Source organism: Girardinichthys multiradiatus, chromosome 11 (genome assembly GCF_021462225.1).
Source record: "Girardinichthys multiradiatus isolate DD_20200921_A chromosome 11, DD_fGirMul_XY1, whole genome shotgun sequence".
In the NCBI taxonomy this organism is placed as follows: Eukaryota; Metazoa; Chordata; class Actinopteri; order Cyprinodontiformes; family Goodeidae; genus Girardinichthys; species Girardinichthys multiradiatus.
The window spans coordinates 12,153,968-12,173,984 of NC_061804.1; the positions used below are offsets into that span (position 1 = coordinate 12,153,968).

General features: G+C 40.1%; 1 protein-coding gene and 1 long non-coding RNA gene across 3 annotated transcripts in view; one reads left to right on the plus strand and one right to left on the minus strand.

Annotated features, from left to right (window-relative positions):
- Positions 1 to 7,723, plus strand: part of LOC124876105 — a 36,824-nt gene extending 29,101 nt beyond the window's left edge. Inside the window, exons 3-6 of one of the 2 annotated variants that reach the window (XR_007040212.1) lie at positions 1,325 to 1,405; positions 3,309 to 3,989; positions 6,834 to 6,939; positions 7,029 to 7,723. This is a non-coding gene — a long non-coding RNA (uncharacterized LOC124876105). The remainder of the gene's footprint in view (positions 1 to 1,324; positions 1,406 to 3,308; positions 3,990 to 6,833; positions 6,940 to 7,028) is intronic. The other variant, XR_007040213.1, reaches the window with a different exon arrangement.
- Positions 7,724 to 9,972: 2,249 nt separating this feature from the next.
- The window catches only part of elmod1 (ELMO/CED-12 domain containing 1), a 57,741-nt gene continuing 47,696 nt past the window's right edge, over positions 9,973 to 20,017 (minus strand). The window contains exon 12 of the mRNA XM_047379248.1: positions 9,973 to 10,158. Within this exon, the coding sequence (XP_047235204.1) occupies positions 10,091 to 10,158 (68 nt within the window). The 3' untranslated portion in view covers positions 9,973 to 10,090. The remainder of the gene's footprint in view (positions 10,159 to 20,017) is intronic.

The window sequence follows — 20,017 nt, forward strand, 5'->3', positions numbered from 1 at the left end:
TGAATATGTAGCAAGCTTATCTCCTTTCTGCAAAGAAGACAACATTCTTTGGGAAATTATGGTCTTTAAAGTCTAACTCACTGAGCAAAAGTAATTTTTTTTATTTGCATTTAACAGAAATAAAATTAACAGATCTTGTTCAAGGTGTGTTTAAGAACCAGGTTTATATTCATCACCTGTTTGTCCAATCTGTGGAGTCTCACAGTTGTTGGAAGTCTTGCTGGTGCCTCTTGACCATTTTAAACTGCCTGCAGACAAATAAAAAAGGATTTTCACACAGCAATGTTATGGTATGGTCCACACACTCACATAGGGGGCTGCTGATTGAACAGTTGTCCATCAGCGAGTCACTGACACCCTCCACAACTAGGGTGAGCCAAAAGAGGTAACTGCCACAGAATGCTGTATGTAAGCATAATAAAAAAGTTAGGTGGAAGGAAAAAGGCTCTCGAATAAAAATAACTGCACCCTTAAGGACAGTTTGTTATTTATGTTCTATAGATGTACCTCAATAAATTAGAATATTATCAGAGTTAAATTAACTTCATTAATTCAATTCAAGAAGTGAAACTCATAATTTGATTAAGTTTAGGATTTTTGATACAGATGTGTGGGCCCAATGACAAGCATGTCCACACGCTGTATAATAAATGCACTCGGTACTGACACGGTCAGTGTCAGGGTTTTGGTTGTGTTTGGTGTTAGAAGAGCCAACTTTAAGCAAGAAAGAGGCAGTCTCAAGGTGTCGGAATAATTTAATTAATAATTTAGTTTCTTCCTGTTAAAGGGGAATTTTCCTCTCCACTGTCTCTACATGCTCATCCAGGAGGAGTGAATGCTACAAGTCACTGACTTGATGCAATCTGCTGGGTTTCCTTAGAGAGAAACTCTTTAACCAGTTTAAATAATAAACTGAATCTGGAATGGATCTACTTGATTTGGAATCTGTCTGAATGATTAGATTGACTTTTCTGAAAAGTACCTTGAGATGACATGTGATATGAATTGATGCTATAAAAATAGACTATATTTAATGGAGTTTGTTGGGTGGGGCTGCATTACATAGTGGATAGAAGTTACAACATCACCAGAGAGTAGATGTCTATGAATGAGGGGACACTTCTGAGGGACTGGATCTAGGAGGACACTGGAAACATCATCCTGGTGTACATTTCTTTAAACCCCAACTGTAAATGTTATTATTAAGAAGCAAACTGTCTAAATCCTAAACCGGTTTCCTCTCTGTCTCGTTCCTCATTCTGGCTCTGCTTGGTTCCCTTTCCATTTGCTCCTGATGTTCTCTGTGCTCCTCTGTGTTCATTAGCAGAGGGTTGGAGAACTGTAAGCATGGATGCGTTGGAGATCCACCTGCTCTGGAAACCATCTATCCTGGGTGTCAGTCAGGGTGAGCTTTTACTCATTTTGCACAACCTGGGCAGCTGTTTTCATCAAAGCAGCCTCCTCCCACCAGAGCACTGATAACAACTCCAGATTCCTCCAAAAGTTAAATTTCATGCTAACGAATGAATGTTCCTATTTCACATTTTTGGCTGGAAAATGTGTCTCTTTCCCTGCCAGAAATGAAAAATCAAATTAGTCTTGTTATTTGGAGCTGATTTGTCAGGGTCCTAGCTCGCTCTCCCTCCCTCAGCATAGCTGATGAAGCAGCACAGCTGTGTTCTTGTTACTGACTGAAAACACCACATTAAGCGCCATCTGAGAGTTGCACCGTCAATGCAAAATCACACACATCAAGCTGACTGTGATCAATAAATTAAACACAATATAATTCCTCCAGCTATCCCAGTTTCCCAGAGCGACTGAACTTCACCGTCACTATGCTGTCATGACATTCAGGTTCAGAAACACGTTAATGTGTAGAACAAGCAGTGAGCTGGTTTTTGGCTGATGGATGTGGGTGGTGGCAGGAAAAACTCATTTTAAGTTTGAACTTTTTCAACATAAATGTTGTTGCCAACCTGCAAAGAAATTGTACTGAAACCCTGGGGTTCCCCAATTTTAGGAACATATAGCAAACATAGTGTGAAACAATGCGTGATTGACCAGACCCCCTGGGCTACAGGACCATCTAATCCATTTTTACAACTCGCATAACAAAAAAAATAAATGGCAGAAATCGCCTCCATGTCACCCCCACCCGGTCACATTTCTGGCTCTGCTGCTCTAAAACTTTATGCTGAATGAACTAAATACCAATGAAACAAATGCTGAGACTCCCCAGATTCTAACAATATGTGTCAAAACGCTCTGCACCAAAGCATCAGACAAACAGGAGCCAGAGAACAAAAACAGAAAATGCTTCGACAAACAACACCTGAGAAATTTGTCCAACAGTTGCTGTTTTAAACATGAAAATAAATGTTTGTTGGTAAACAACAGTATTTGCTGTTAGTCTTATGTCTTTGTGTTGGACTCAAATAATTCACCAACAGGCATTAGAGAAGTGCAGCTAAGTATTGGCTCTAACTGTTCCAATAAACGGTCATTCACTCAAATCGACCAATCGGTTGTGGAGATGACACATGACGCAAATTGTTTGGTTTTCGCTGGACTGTCAAAAATGCTAAAAATATTGTGTGTGGGTGTACTGAACATCAGTAGTGATGTACAACTGAAATATGTGCTCTTGTAAAAGTTCAAAAAGCACTGTTTTGAAACCTCGCCGGAACTGTTTTTAAATTAAAATCTCTGTATTTTACTTCTGCTTTACTTTTTGAAGATACCTTTTGGCAGAGATAATGTTAACATATTATACTATGATTTGATCAAGGTTTAGAGATTCATTAGAATCATTCTCAAAGGAATATTCATCCTAATGAAGTGTTTTCAGGGGAACAAACCTTTTTTCCAGTAACAAATATAGTAAAGTGATATTAACCCATCCTAACAAAAGAGTTCCCTCTACTAAGATACCAAAAGTATTCAAATAGACCTTGTGGTTGCAGAAATATACACATTTTTATTTTTAAGCAGATAACTAAAATAGGCTTAGGGTTGAAAAGGATAACAGCTGATTTGGACTAAAATTCTCATTTATTATAGAAAATATAATAAACAATAAGACTTTTCTGTGATTTCTGTGTGTTTTAGAATCAATTAGATGTGAAGTCAGTGAATTTTTAGACAAACCTTTCTTTCAAAAGGGACTCCCTATACATCCTGTAAATGGCAGGATTGTTGATCTGGTTGGAAATTCATTATATAGCCCTAATGTTGGCATAAGACTGCCTTAATGTTCCTGCTCCTCCAAACCTCTGGTTTACTCCAGCCTGATCTTCCTTCCTTAGGACCAACCAGCTGCTTGTGGTTCTCCTAAAAACAAGACAGAAACTCGAGGGGTTCGAGCGGATCTGTTTTATGTTGTTGGGTCCAGCCATGGATTACAACATTAAAGGCCAGTAAGAACTTTTCTGGAAGTTTACTTTCAAAATTAAACACAGGAACCTACTTCCAGCGCAGCCAGGAACAGAAGAAAGAAGAGAGTAAGAGCGGACTTTCCGGAACGTCACTGTTTGAATAAAAACCCACGTTCCAACAAACAGATCTCTTCTAATGTCTGTTGCTGGCAAGCAGACATAACTCTTAAAACTGGATCCAGAGTGACTACGATCACATGCAACAAAGTTAAGTAATGATTTGCTGTTCGAGTATCTGGCATTCATTCATGTAAAGGGTGTAATGAGACAAACTTGACTCGGCTTTTCTTCTGAGGCCTCCAGAAGCAGCCCTAATCAAAGCAGATTTCCCCCACGGCCTGGAAAAGAAGGCCGGGACCGCATCATAGCGAGAGTTACCCGGCCGCATTTCGGCCACTCAAGGAGTCAAATGTGCCTTTGTCATACGGTTCTGCCGGGCCAGTAGAACGAGCCGCCCCACCCCACAGCTGCAAGTAACCCTTTGTTTAGCCACATGTGGATGTTTTCCTCAACACTCAGGACAACTTCTCCTCAGCACGGTTCACGTAAGAGGTAGTGTTTGGGCAGAGAAGACTAGTTTAGAGATAAATAATCTCAATAATGTTCATTTAATGACGTTTGTTTTTGTTTGTGTTGAGAAACTCAGTAAATGCTAGCAGACTAGCACTCAGCTAAGGATGTGTTCTGTGTTGTGATTTCAAAGTTAAGACAAACCTTATTTAAAGGGCGGTTTTTAAACACAGATTGGCCATAACACGCCATCAACGCTTATGCATTTCAACCCTTTTATTAGTGGTATTTTAAAGGTATGTGTTTGATTCTGATGAAAAGGTATTGTCATAGTGCAGAGACAGGTGAGGAGACGACATGGCGAGCAGAACGATGATTAATTTAAGATCCAATATCTGGCAAAGCAGGAGACAGGCAGGCAGGGTATAACAGAAGGATTTACAGGAATCCAGGTCAAACGGAGTACAAGAAACAATAACGGGAAGTAGGCGCAAACAAACCAGCGAGGAACAAGGAAAACAGACCAGCTAATATACAGAGGGTAATCAATGTGGAACAAAAGACAGGTAATCAATAGAACTAGGGACAGGTGTGACATGGGAAGCAGGGAGGCTGAAGGACAGGTGAAACTAATACAAAGACTAAACCATGGGAGAAGGGACTAATTAACAAACTCAGAGAAACAGACCTAAGCAAACTATAACAACCTCAGATATAAGAACCTGGCGAATAAAAATTAACAAAAGAAACCATAAAGGAAACCCTAACTGCAAAAGTAAACAAACCCAAACAAACACTGACAGAAACTAACTGGGAAGGGAGCAGAGAAAGCGAAGACTAGAATAAATGCAAACAATAAGTGGAACAAAGTATAGTGGCAAACAATAACTACAAGCTAACCTATGGAAGAAACTGAAACAATAAAAACAGGGGGGACTAATCTAGGGATAAGGTTGGGAAGAACTACAAACATAAAGGGAGACGAACACTGAGTAAAAAACTGAAGGGGAAACTAATGACAAGAGGAGTAACAGGGAAAAGAAAGTAATAAACTAAAAGAGTGCAGCAATAACAAATAACCTAACCATTAACAAACACAGAGACACTAAACGGGAACTAAACTAGAAAACCCAAAGAAGCAAAGAGAATTGTTCTAATAATAATAATAATAATAAGGGGAGATAACCATTCTTAGTAATAAATAAATGAGGAAGCAACTACCAAGGGAACTATGGGCGAGGGGACAAAGAACTACTAAAACTAGGAGGCAGGAGAGAGAACAAAACTAACACCAGGAAACAGAAGGAAATAAACAAACATGACCACAAACCTGAAAGAAATAGAAACATCTAGCTGAAAAGTAAACAAATACAAAACCACAACAAAGTCCAAAATGGCAGATCCTAACAGCTATAAGCTGATGGCTAAGAACACGTTCTCTCCCACTTTATGAGTCAGCTGAAGATCATTTACCCAGAAAGGTTGTTAGTTTCCAATCTAGGAAATAATATTTCCTTAAATATAATTTTACTAAAGATGATGACTAATTAAACACCATTAAGACCTATTTATCCAGAAAGATTTGGTTCTTATTCAAAATATTTTCTTAAATATTTTAATATTTCCTTAATAATATTTCTTTAAATATTATTTTAATAAATAAAGGCAGCTAATTAAACACCGTTGAGAATTAGTCATCCAGAAGGTTGGTTTTATTCAGCAGATCATTCTTTCAAATATTATTTTATTAAAATAATGTTTTATCTGATCTTGCATTGTGAACATTTACATTTCATTAACATTTAATTTCCCTTTGGGATTATTAAAGTAAATTTGAATTGAATTGAATTGAATTGAATTGAATTGAATTGAATGGTTGTTTGAAGGTATACCAATTATTGCCTAAGTTAGTTCCAAGACTAACTTAACTCCATTTCCAGATTCTTCAAAATAATCCTTGGTTCTCGAACTGTTAGGATGGAATGAGTGATCAAGTCAAACCACAGTCAATCAAACAGAAATGAGACAGAGACTCTTTCTACTTGCTGCGAGAGGATAACTGACACCAGCTGCAGTGTGAAGCTACAAAGGTGCAGATTCTTGTCAGGGTTTATTATACAGAAGAGTGAACAAACATTTTAGGTTACAAAAAGGGAGTGTGTATGACATTTAGAGACTCTCAGCAAGGGAGTAGATACAGAAGCAGTTGCATATAGACCAAAGTAACAATTTCAGTACAGACTGTTCCAGAACACTGAGTCACATCTGCATGTGAGTGATAATATATATATATATATATATATATACATTCAACCTAACTCACACATAAACATTGCATGGTAATGTTGCATCACTCTTTTTGGTCATGATTTTAATCATCTTTAATCAACTTGTTTATATTGTACGTAGCCCATTAATCTTCCGTATTCTTTAATTCTGCTTGGTAGTTTAGTTGGATTGTTTTAGCATAGTAAAGAGTTTGTTGATTGAAATATGTTTGACTTTGAGTTGACTTATTTTTGTTAATAAATTCTTGTATTTTAAGAAATTGTGTGAATTTATTCCATATATGTGCAGAGTTTATGCTGTTCAATAATGTCAGAGCTCGTCTCACACCTTTCTATTTTGTCCTAATACCATCGCCTTACTGGGCTGGTATTCACAGGACAACCCTTAACAGACCCAAATATTATTTGATAAAATATTAAAGTATTAATATTACATGATATATTCATATTCATAATCACAACAACATCTTGGTTTTATTTCTTTATTTCTCTTTGGGAAAACTTGCTGTTTTTTAAATGTGCTTTATAAATAAATTGTCATATCCACGGTGGTTTGTGTGCAGGCTGCATGTTTGTGTGTTGTGTTCTCTCTGTGCAGGGTGTGACTGGCAGGTGCTGCTGCACAGGTGTTGCTCGAGAGCAATCAGCTGTGCTTCTTATGGAATGGAAACCCAGAGGGAGGCATCAGCTCGTTTTCTCACTTGGTGTGGTAACAGCAAGACCTCTGCTTCTCTGCAGTGCTGCTTCTAAGCAGTTACTCTGATCTCCTTGTTTTTCTCCCCCTGCCTTGCAGATCACCCTTCGCTAAAGGAAGTCGTGGAAACTTTCTGGTCTCCGTTTTCACTCGTATCATGTTCGGAGGAGTTTGGGAACTCCAGCCTCGACACCTCAGCCCTGAGCCTCCTCTTTGCTTCCAACTCCAAGCCCAACTTCTCAGGAGCCATCTGAGAACCACCCATCAACCTGCAAGTCCACCCTCCAATGTTTAACTCTCCAACCATAGTGGAGTTTCCTGGAAGAGAAGAAACAAAGCACTTAATCTTCCGAAAACTGTTCACAGCCTGTCAGCCTCAAGCCACCATGGAGAAGGACTTATTTCTCCCCCGGTCTTTCCAAGAACTCAACCCCTAGAGACCCCGCGTTTGTCCGCCAGATCCAGTCCTGGTTCCAGTCCAACCTTTATCTGTGTTTCTAAATTAACTGTAAAACGTTGTCTTTGTCCTCGTGGTTGTGTACCTCAGAGTCTAAGAAAACCCCATTATGACATAAATTGGACTTGAGTTGGAAACATCTGCAGGAGGAAGGATGTTCAAACTTCCACTCAGCACTCCATTAAAGGTACAAATGAATACCGCACTCTGTGAACAACAGCAGACCCTCGGTGTCTGCTGGACAACCGTCAAGTCAGCAGTCTTTCCCATGATTGTGTCAGCCATGTCATCAAAACTTTTTGTATTAAAACGTATTTCTTTATTGTTCTGTTTTAATATTCAAATGGTTTCTGTGTGTGAAATAAATTGATATAATCTCCATAATGTAAATTAGAGTTTGATTTTCTGAATTAATTTATATTTTTGATTAAATTTTAAGTAACCGAGATGCACCTTCGGGTTTTAGTTTTGCAGTTTCTCCAATTGTGTTCCTCCTGCGCTCACACCAAGTTTAAAAATCAACTGAAAGCTTTTCTGTTCAGAGGGATTATGCTGCAAGATGCCCACAAGAATGAACCAAAAAATAAAATCATTTTGTGGTTATAAAAAATTTGTTTGAATAAAAGAGGATTTGGGAAGATGACTTTCAGAAGTGTAAATTCAGTGTAGCAAGATATTCCAGATCATTTAATTTGCTTCAAGCTGCAGAGATTAAATGATACTTTAGGTTTCTTGGAGTCTGGAAGGATGGATCTGATTTGCATTCCTGTGAGCATGTTTCTGGTTCTGACTCCATGCTACAGCCCCACACGCAAACACACACACACAAGTGTGTGTGTGTTTGCGTGTGTTGCCTCGTTTATATTGCTTATTCAGGACCTTGTCAGGTATATTCATCAACCTTCTGAAAACCGAAGGGCCTTAAAGGAACCAAAGCTTGGGCCCAATGCAGCAGACTCCCACATTTAGGGTTGGAAGTTAGGGTTATGGTGTGGATTTAGTTTTAGTTAAGGATAGGAGTAGGAATATACTGGTGTCTAGGGGAAGTGTTGGCTTAGGTAAAAATGTAGTTACTGAAATGAATGGAAGTCAATCCAAAGTCCTTATAAGAGTGGAAAATACAAAGGTGTGTGTGTGTGTGTGTGTGTGTGTGTGTGTGTGTGTGTGTGTGTGCGTGTGTGTGTGTGTGCGTGTGCGCGCGTGTGTGTGTGTGTGTGTGTGTTTGTGTGTGTGTGTGTGTGTGCGTGTGTGTGTGTGTGTGTGTGCGTGTGTGTGTGTGTGTGTGCGTGTGTGTGTGTGTGTGTGTGTGTGTGTGTGTGTGTGTGTGTGTGTGTGTGTGTGTGTGTGTGCGTGTGTGCGCGTGTGTGTGCGCGCGTGTGTGTGTGTGTGTGTGTGTGGTGAGCTGCCTTTTTGCAAATCCTTCAGTGTGATCTTCCTTCTTCTTCCCAGCCAGAACCAATCGATTCTCCTCAGGCTGGTGGGCCGGGAACCAGCGCTTTCTGTCAGAGCCGTGAATGAGCCGGTGGGTGGATGGATTACTCCATTGTAGCAAAGGGGCACGCAGCTAGAGATTTCACGTTATATTAAATTAAAACCTGTAATTACAGAAACAATGGCCTGGAAATTGTGCAACCCTATTTCATTTTAATGATTGATTTGATTTTCACTGAAATCAGACAATGGAGCAGCAGTGAAAGGGACCATGGGAAATTATTAACTATCCTTGTACAGTGTGACCCTTGTCTTGTGGAGAAAATTTGAAATGTATTTCTTCTCATTCTAAATGAAGTAACAGCACCACTGAACTGCGTCCTGTTGGTGTCCATCAGCTCAAATACAAATATTCCTGTTAGGTTGTTGTTTAAGATTGGTTTGGAGACTTTTTGATCTCCTCTTTATGAGATGTTGAACTCACGCTTTGCCCACATTCAGTGGTCAAAATCACTTTTTGTCCATGTGATATTTACCCTTTGCAGATGTCTTCTGTTTTTTTGTCCCACTTAAATGTTTCAGATCATTGAATAAATAATAATACCAGACAAAGATAACCAGAGTGAATATAAAAAGTGGTTTCTCATATGATGATTTCATTTATTCAGGTAAAAACATCCATGAGAGAAGATAAACCTTCCCCATGTTTAACAAAAATCATCTGTGATCAACCACATTTTGTTTGGTTCACTTTTAATAACCATACCCAAGCCTAAAACCCAGAAATCACTTCAACAGAACCTGACAGACAACATGAAGTAGGCTAAAGGAACTCACAAAGCAACACTTGATGCCCCAATCTATAGAAATACCAGAACAGATGAGAAACAAGGTTTCCACCCAGCTGTTAAGCTGTAGGTGAGAAGGTGGGGAGCAGACAATAGAGAGCTGGAGGAGGGGTCGGGTCGGGCACAGGGGGCGGTTTGGGTTGGACGCAGGTTGACAAGGGCACAGATGGGTACCAAACAACTTTTTTTATTGATCAAACAGAAAATTACCAGGATATGATCTCACACAAGTTTCTTTTTTTATTCTAACATAATTTTATAGTCTTGTACATTGAAAACATCAATTGAAGCTTTATTATTTGAACAAATCAGTTGCTGATGCATCGTTCCTCTGTGCTACAATCTGCTGCATCACCTGTTGATTTGGAAACACTGCTTTACTCCTCCAGTCAGATGTTGTTCGTAAAGTTCTGAGAAACTCCTCGTCAGGTCTGGACCTGGACTTCTTCGCAAACTCTCCAGGGTCCCTTTATATTGTGGTCCACTTGGATCCCTTTGACACAAAAAAGATATTTTTCCTATTAAATCCATGATTAACTTCAGTGCTTCAGAAACAACTATTCGTGAATTCTCTGAAAGCCTAAACTTTTAAATGTCAGTTTTATCATTTAAAGTCTCTCCATCTTCTATAGAAGAAATACTATAAAAAGTTGTTTTATGTCCAATTCATGCAAAACAGTAGGTTGACAAGACAAGAAAAAATCTTCACCTATCGGGAAACAATAAAACATGAACATTTAATGTCAGAGTGTGACATTTTTGGACTTCGTTTTATAGTCTCTTGTGATGGTTTATTTTTGTCTAGATGTTTCTATTTTGGTTTTTGTATCAGGTTTATTAGTTTGTTTTGCTCCCTTTACTGCCTCCTGGTGTTTTATTGTTTTCCTCCCTTAAGTTTCTTTATGCTTGTCTCCTTTTTACTTTGTATGGTTCTATTATTATCATTATTATTATGGTTCTTTGTTCTCCCTGGATTCTTTTAGTTTAGTTTCTCATTTAGTATTTCTGTTAGGTATTTGTTCTCTCTCCCTCTCTCTCTCGGTTTAGTCCTCAGCTTTGTTTCTATAATTTCAGCCTTCCTTTTTAGGTAAGCTCTAGTTATTGTTTACGTTTATTCCAGTCCTCGTTTCCTCCTTTCCATTCTCAGTTTGTTCCCTTAGCATTTATTTAGGTTTGTTTACTTTTGTAGTCTGGGTTCCCTTATGGTTTCTATTTTGTTTAGGCCTTAGGTTGCTGTTCTTCTTCTTCTTCTGTTCCCTCCAGTTTCTCTGTTTCCTTTAGTTCTTGGTTATTCTGGATTTCTTATGCTTTTGGTTATTTTATCTATAGTTTTGCTTAGGTCTATGTTTCTCTTTATTGTATATTAGTTCCACCTGTCCCTTCGACCTCCCTGCGTCCTTGTCACACCTGTTCCCTGTTTCTTTGATTACTTACCCTTTGTTATCCCTCGGTATATTAGTTGGTCTAGTTCCTTTGTTCAGTGCTGGTTTTGTTGCGTCACTTTCCCTGCACCAAGTTCCCTTCGTTTCTCGTGCTCTGTTAGTCCTGGACTTCTGTTAACTCTCTGATACACCCTGCCTGCCTGCCTTCTGTTTTGCCAGAGTTTGGACTTAAATAAATCATCGTTTTTGCTCAGCATGCCGTCTCCTCGCCTGCATCTGTACCTTGGTCTGCAACAAAAACCTCAACATATGACATTTAAGGGGCGTTTCAACACCAAGCAAAAAAAACAAAATTTTAAAAATATTTTAAACAGCAAAAGTAGTGTTTTCAAAAAAATGCATTTTGAATGGGACTCTGTATTTCCTGGTTTGTGTTGAAGAAAAAACTACTGTCAAAATACAAAAACAGGTGCAAATAGTTTCCATCTCCTGGACTGTTTTTGCAGGATTGTTCCTGTTTGTATTTAGTGCAAACTGCTTTGTGAATACAGTGCAGAAAAAAAGCAAATAGTGGGAACAAAATAGCAGCAAAACATGAAGGAGAGCATTGCATTGTAAATTCCCCTGCCAAGGGGCAGCAGCCTAAGCAAAGAGAACCAGACTTCTCACCAGCCACTTGGGCCAGCTTCTTCGGGGAAATCCCAAGGCGTTCCCAGGCCAGCCGAGAAACATAGTCCCTCCAGCATGACCTGGGTCTTCCTCTGGGCCTCACCCGATGGGACGTACCCAGAACACCTCACCAGGGAGGCGTCCAGGAGGCATCCTAACCAGATGTCCGGGCCACCTCAACTGGCTCCTCTCGACGGGGAGAAGCAGTGGCTCTACTCTGAGACCCTCCCGGATGACCAAGCTTCTCACCCTATCTCTAAGGGAGAGCCTGGACACCCTGCGGAGGCTCATATCCGCTTGTATCGGTGATCTCGTTCTTTCAGTCATGACCCAAAGCTCATGACAATAAGTGGTAGGAATGTAGATCAACCAGTAAATCGAAAGCTTTGCTTTTTGACTCAGCTCTCTCTTCTCCACAACAGACTGGTACAGCGCCCGCATCACTGCTGATGCAAAACTGATCCGTCCATTGATCTCCTGCTCCATTTTTCTTCTCTTTCATGAACAAGACCCCAAGATACTTGAACTCCTCCACTTGAGGCAGGAACTCCCCCTGACCCGGAGAAGGCACTCTACCCTTTTCTAGCTCGACAAAGGCCTTGGACTTGGCGGCACTGATTCTCATCCCGGCCACTTCACACTCTGCTGCGAGCTGCTCCAGTGAGAGCTGTAGATCACGAGCTGATGAAGCCAATAGGACCACATCATCCGCAAAAAGCAGAGACGCAATCCTACAGCCACCAAAACGGATTCCCTCAACACCTTGGCTGCATCTAGAAATTCTGTCCATAAAAGTTATGAACAGAATCGGTGACAAAGGGCAACCTTGGCGGAGTCCAAACCTCACCGGAAGCGTGTCCGACTTACTGCTGGCAATGCGGACCAAGCTCTGACACCAGTCGTACAGGGACCTAACAGCCCATATCAAGGGCCCAGGTACCCCATACTCCCGGAGTACCCCCCACAGGATTCCCCGAGGGACACGGTCGAACGCCTTCTCCAAGTCCACAAAGCAAATGTAGACTGGTTGGGCGAACTCCCATGCACCCTCCAGGACCCTGCTGAAGACCCTCAGAAGAAGCATCTAGAGTAATGTTGTAGTTTAATTATGGAAATTAAAAGCATCCGGTGCTCAAAGCAGCAAACTAAAAGGAAAATGGGATTCAGACCCTGGTTAAATAAGAGAGACATATGCTGCACAGCGTTATTGTCATCATGTTGGACTTATTGGAAAAAGTTTATTACGAGAGGCTGGTCCATCGTGTCCTCAGAGAAAAATCTGTGAAAAACACTTAAAATAAGAAGGCTGTGAAGGAAGTTTGACTTTCACACAAAAAACAGGAAACGCAGACTAAGAAAAACAGACTGAGGCTTGCTGTTGGGTCTTGTCTTTGGGCAGCTCTTGTCTACTCATCATTTACTTGAAACTGAAAAGAAGAGATGCCGAGAACTGAAAGAGAGTATCATAACGTGATTGCAATAGGACCCAAGAGTAGATGGAACCAGAGGTGAAGTTTAGAAGTTTAGAAGAATGTTTAATAAATCACTTGCAGACTTACAACTTAACACTGGAAACAGGACTCACAATGGGAAACAACAGGCACATGAGAAGGAGCAACAGACAAGGAGCAGGTAAGCCGAGACCAATGAGGGCTGAGTGGACTGAGGGAGAGAGGTAAATGATATTTATATCAGAAATATCTAAATATAAACACAAGAATAAACTAAGAAATAAGTATATTATAGACAACGAAAAATCAGAGATAAATAAAATTAAACTCAAACACCACAGGATCATGACAGAGAGTTCATCCATCCATAGTCCAGACGTGTTTTTGCTTGGTGTGATCAGAAACATCAGCATTCATCGGTTTGCAGAATTAAATTCTTTTTTAAAACATGTCGACATGCAGGATGTCCATACAGTCCAGTTCGACCCAAATTATTATCCATTACAGTGAAATTCACTTTGTCACACGGTGCTTGTTGGTAAAAGGTGATCAACCAGTCAGCTGTTTCCCTCCCGAGCAAGCATATGGTGACAGTGCAGTTAAAACTCCTTTTTAACAAGAAGAAACTTCCAGCAGAACCAGAACCAGACTCTGTACGAGGGGCCATCTGTAGCAACCAGATGGGTGTTGAGATAACAGGGTGGAGGAAAAACTTAAATGCACTCGGTCAGGTGTACTTTCTGTTGAAAGCAAAACAATGTAGAACAAGCAACAGCAGCAACAGATACAAATAAGACAGCCCAGAAATAATGAAACACCCTGTGAATAATGGCTGCCATGTGAAAATCCCAGTAAAACTCATTCCTGCTGCTTGGGTCAAACCCTGCAACACAGTAACACACACACCAGCAGAGCCCATCCCTTCCAGTCTCATTCACACACCTCAGATAACATCCTCTGAACTGAATCTACAGCCAAAATTGGAAACATCACTGAAGCATAGAGAAATACCTATTTGAAAACATGAAGGTCTTATTCTGATAAGGGATCTTCTGCATGCATCCCTCCTGATCTCTCAGTAATTTAGTGCCGTTCCATTTCTCCCTCTGGGCCTCATGAAAAAAGAGCTGCATGTGAAACCTTCTGTTCAGACGTAAAGGAAGATTTAGAGTCCATTCAGGGGGTTAAACATTTAAATCTATTTAGTTTTTCTTCAGAAGTTCATTATATTCACGCTACTTCAAACTGCTGCAACAACAAATCGGATTGTAAATGTTTGATATAACATATTCAAGCTTGTTTTCCAGATTTAAAGCAGACAAAGGTGTTTCTTTCAATATGCTTTTAATTATTCTGGTTATAAAAATCAGAAGATCTCAAAAAGGGAGTTTTTCTCTGACCTAGACCTTCTAATTTTAATGTAGTTTTGAAAACTAGTTTTTCAGGCATTCTGGGTGTCTGACATTTTTCATTTGTACGTTTTCTTTATTTTTTCCTCATTCTGACCACAGTATTTACAGCAATAACCAGTATTAACAACGATTATAGCTGTCAATAGTGACTGACTTTAAAATCTGAGCAATAATGTAACTTTTCACTAAAAGAAAAATGTGACAATAAGGCTTCTTCCAGGAGTGAGTGAATAATACAGCAGTTCTTCATTATTGTGGTATTAAAGGCCAATTCTTGCCAGAGCCAGAAAACCTTGAAATCTTGGAAATGTGAAGCAGAAAAAATAATATTCGACCTTGAAGTTAGGTTTTACACCTCAAAGTAATTTTGAATCATTTTCTGACATAAATGAGATATTTGAGTCATTCCCTTAAACCCGTTATGGTGTTAATATGACACCATATATATGATAAGGCATCTGTAACGGCACTGTCTCAAAGACAAGGGCATATGGGTAAAACGGGCTGGGGACAAATGCATGCCACACTTTTCAGATTGTTACTTGTAAAATAGATCAAAAGTACCATGTTGTATTGGTCGGTCACATAAAATGTCTATAAAATACATTAATAAATTACATAAAATACTAAGTTCAAGGCGTTTTGCAACGCTCTGTCTAAGGAAACTGGAATAAAAAAAATTTATAGTTCTATCGTAAAATATGAATTTCTTTGCATCATTTCACAGCGAAGAAATAGTCAGATTAGAACTTTCTGTGTGAATTAAATATAGATTAAATTTTAATTTAGTCTTTATATGAATTAAATTCAAAGCAGTGACCCACATGTTTAATTTTTCAGTGATCTACCAACATTCATAGCTTATTATGTCTATATGGCTAAAATAAAGAGAAGGAAAGAGAGAATGAAGGGTAAAAATGATAAGAGAGGAGTACAGAGGGGTTTGCCGCAGGGCGAGAACATCAGTCATCTGCTGAAAACCTGAACTTCATCCAGCACATAGATAGTGAAAGCAGGTTCCTCAGATTGCCTCTCTCATGTGATCACTTAGCGATCCTGCATATTGAATCAGTCGGTGGAATAATAAGGCCTATCTCACATAAATTAGTGAGACGTGCTGAAATCCCCACAGGGTTGATCACACTGAATATTAAAACAAATTCACAAGGTTATATAGAGAGAGATGCAGAACAAGAGGAGAGGTGAAGAAGGACAAACAATGTTCTTCAACAGAGAGGAGACATGTCACCATGTTTGTTTAGCCTACAGCTGAGAACAGAGTAAATAAGGGCTGCCTGGTGAATCACATCTTTCACCTTCAGCAAACATTCAACACCTGGTTGTTACCAAGTGCACAGATTCCTTAACTTTTTTATACTTTACCACATAAGAACCACAAGCTTCAATGAATTTTTTGAGGATTTTATTGTGATGGACCAATACTGACAAAGAAAATCTGAAAAGTGTGGCATGCATTTGAAAACAGCCACCTTTACTTTGACATCTCTGAATATATTCCAGTGTAGCCTTCAGAAATCACCCAGTCTGTAAATAGAGTCCAGCTGTGAGTAATTTAATATGAGTCTAACTGTAGCTGCTCTGTTTCTGGCCTTAGAGGTTCTTTAGAGAACATTATCGAACAAACAGCATCACGAAGACCAAGGAACACAGCAGGAAGGTCAGGGAGAACCTCATTGTTGAAAGAAAGCCACAAGGAAAGAAACCCTTTAAGGGGACCCACCAAACACGTGGAAGATGGTGATCTGTTCAAAAGAGACCAACATGAAAGTTATTCACCTACATCCAAAACACTCCATGTGGAGGAAAACACTTGGACATCACCCTGAATACATGGTGGTGGCAGCATGTTGCTATGGGGGCAGAAAAGCTGGTCAGAGTTGATGGATGGAGCTACTGGGCACACTGGTCATAAAAGGATGGACATGATCAGCAACAATACCGTAGAGTTTAGATGATGCTCAGCTGGTCGTGAGGGGCCCAAAATGAGCCATGAAATTATGTCCCACACCACGATACACAGCGCCAGCCTGAGCCGTTGATACAAGGCAATATGTTTGGTCCAAATCCTGACCTGACCACCAACTCAAATCCAGACTCATTGGACCAGGCAAGGTTTTTTCAGTCTGTTCTGGTCCAGTTCTGGTGGGTCTGTGTGAATTGTAGCCTCAGTTTCCTGTTCTTAGCTGACAGGAGTGGCACCTGGTGTGGTCTTCTGCTGCTGTAGCCCATCTACTTCAGGGCATGCGCTGTGAAGAGTTTTGATTTGGGCTGCTGTTGTCTTTCCATCATTCCCTCTACCCAGCTGCTGCTCTCTGAATTGTCGGTGAAAATCCCAGCAGGTCGGCACTTTGTGAAATCTGGCACCAACTACCATTAACAACTATGCTATATACAAAGTCACTTAAATCCCATCTATTCTCTTCTGATGCTCAGTTTTGAAGATCAGCATGTCATCTGCACCATGTCTAGATGAATAAATACTTTGAACTGCTGAGATTTAATTGGCTGATTGAGTAACTGTGTAAAGTAGCAGGTTGGGCAGGTGTATTCAATGAAGCGGTTGGTGAAAATCATGCTGCAGCTGATGCAAACAGACCAATATTACAGAAAAACCTGACCTCAGGATGGAAAATGCACCAAAGATCTGCTGAGGAAAGAAGTTAAGGTTTGGGTTATCTTTTGTAAAAAGGGCACCAGAACAATTAAGTCCAGAGAACTTCATTCATATCTTTTGTGAACCGGTATCATGAAAGAAGCCCCTTCACACTTTAACAGAATGCACATTTATCACAGCAGCCGCTGCCATAAGACCCAGATTCCTCCGTACTCCCATTTGTGACACATCTCCTCTGTGTTATCTCTTTTCTTCTCTTTTTACCTCCCCTATGTTAAAAAGGCCATTTGTATTCCACAGCAGGGTTGGCAGGGTATGCTTATCTCTTCAGAAGTCCTTTGAAAAGCCTCTGATTTACAAAGGCAACCTCAGTGACATTTTGTGACACATATGCAGACAGAGTTCAGTGTATATGTGACGGTGTGTGTGTGTGTGTGTGTGTGTGTGGGGTGGGGTAACTAGCCATCAAGGCTGTGATGGAAGATGACGTATTTGGTGCAGCGTTGCACAGAGCGTGTTATTCCCAGAAGCAGACTGAGTGCCGGTGAGTTAAACAGACCTGTTGTTATTCTGACAGTGATAGTGTTCGCTACAGAAGGAACCCGTAGCTTCAAGGCCACTGCAGGAGCTTCATGTTGACATGAGAACAGAGACGAGAAGAAGAAAACATCACAACTGAAAGTAGATGTGTGGTGTTCAGATTAAACAACATCGATAACAAGAAAACTGACATATCTAGAAATGAATAGCAGAAATTCATTATTCAAAATATATTTATATAATAAACTTATTGCAGCCATGAGAGTCACCCTTTAAACTTTGTCTCTCTACTCCTTTTCTCATTTATCTGACCAGGTCATATTTATTATTTAGACAAATTAAATATTTCTATATGCATAACTTTCCTAGAAGATACTGAAGATTTCTCATGTCAAAGTTCTCCAAATGGAACTGCTTTTATCTCATGCTGCTGCTGATTTTGGTCCTTTTATTGTAAATCGTTTCATCCTACAACCCAGAAATGCTCTTCTGCATCCTCTATCTGTCAACATCACTTTCCTATGAAGATCTAACCATATGCTCTTGTTTACATGTTCTGGTCCTCAATGCTGAACAGCTCTTTGGGACTGCATCAGGATGCAAGCTAGCAGATCTGGCCACGACAGAACAACTCTGCCAGCATGATAAGGTCATCAACAAAGCATGAGGCCAACAGAACTTGTCCGGTTTTAAATTCTTGAAGATCCATGTTGTGTGAAGGCCTCACAACATGGATAACCTGCTGATGCGGCTACCATGCTTCAACCAGGACTCAATTACACTGCCACCACAAAAATATACCAGACACAACCTTTCTATGGAGGCTTTGTGCGTACTCAAACCCTAAAGCAAGTCTTACATACTATGACTTGGAACTGAAAGTCCTCTGCCTCATGGGACCATTTCTAACTGCTCCTGCAGGTTTTTCTTCTGGTGCAGAAAAAAGCCATGCTCCAAATTTATCTTCTATTTCCAGCAAACACAGTGAAAAATTATGCCTAATACAAACACTAGTATTAGCCTAATTACAACCAAATTAAACATATATACAGAATAAATTACATAATAAATAACATGTGTGCCAAGATGTAATCCAGATCAGGAGGGAAACAACCAAGTCAAGGTTGTTGGCCTCTGGGGGTGCAGGTAGTTAGATGTTTGTAGGAGGGTGGACAGGTTTGCTGTAGCTGAGCTGAAGAGAACCCCTGGAGTTGCCGGTCGTGGGAGCTGAGAACCGTTAGTTATTGTGCATTTGGTCTGAGCCAGGTGAAAGGGTGATCCAGCTCTGATCAGAAGATCCAGGAAGCAATCCAGGAGGTAACATTAAACAAGAAACACAGGGCAGGGTTAGCTGATGCAAAGCAATGAGGAAAAAGCTTAGTGTTGGGCACAAAAGCTAAAGGTACCACTAAGGTTGACACTCAGCGTTGAATGACAAGCAGTCAGCTCCTTTTATGCCCCCCCTGACAAGCCTGATTAGAAGCTGGAGCACAGCTCCACCCACCATGTGAACCTACTGCTCCAGGACAGAGAGAAACACCTCACAGGTACAACACACCCAGATCCCTGACACCCAGAGGACAGAGATTTCCATGGGATTATCTCAGACTGACAATAGAAATGCCTAAAATAATAAAAATTAACTGACACTGAGTAAATGATGCAATGTTGTGTAATCTTTAGATTTTGTTTGAATCTAATTTAAAGCGAGGATTTCCTGCACACATACAAGTTAAAGGATACTGAGCCTATCAACATGACTGATGACACCCTGGGCCTAAACCAAGCAGTTATCCAGATAAAAGGTGTGATGCACATTCAGAGCTGGAGGACCGATCCCAAACATTTTAATCCCTGTCAGCGTTTTCTTTCAAATAAATCTCACGTCAAGCACGTCAACACATTTTTATGCTTGGGGCTAACGAAGTTATGCACCATGGTGTATTTGTACAAATAAAGACAAACAGCTGTTTTGTTCATGTAGAGATGTGAAAATGTCTATTTATTTCCTCTGCCAAGGAAAAGCACCAATGAAATAAGGATGAAGATGTAAGTGTTGGACTAATCGGAAAGATTTTCCTCAAGGCCGCAGAGTCTAAAGGTTAGGAGAAAAAGATAAAAGAAACCAAAATGAATTCAGAGTAGAAGACCAGACATTTGTTTTCTGTTCTCATATTATTACCTTTTTCAATGCTATAAGACGCTGCAGAGGAGAGTTTGAAGAGGAGATTTGGTCAGAACATCGAGAAGATTGTCAATGTTT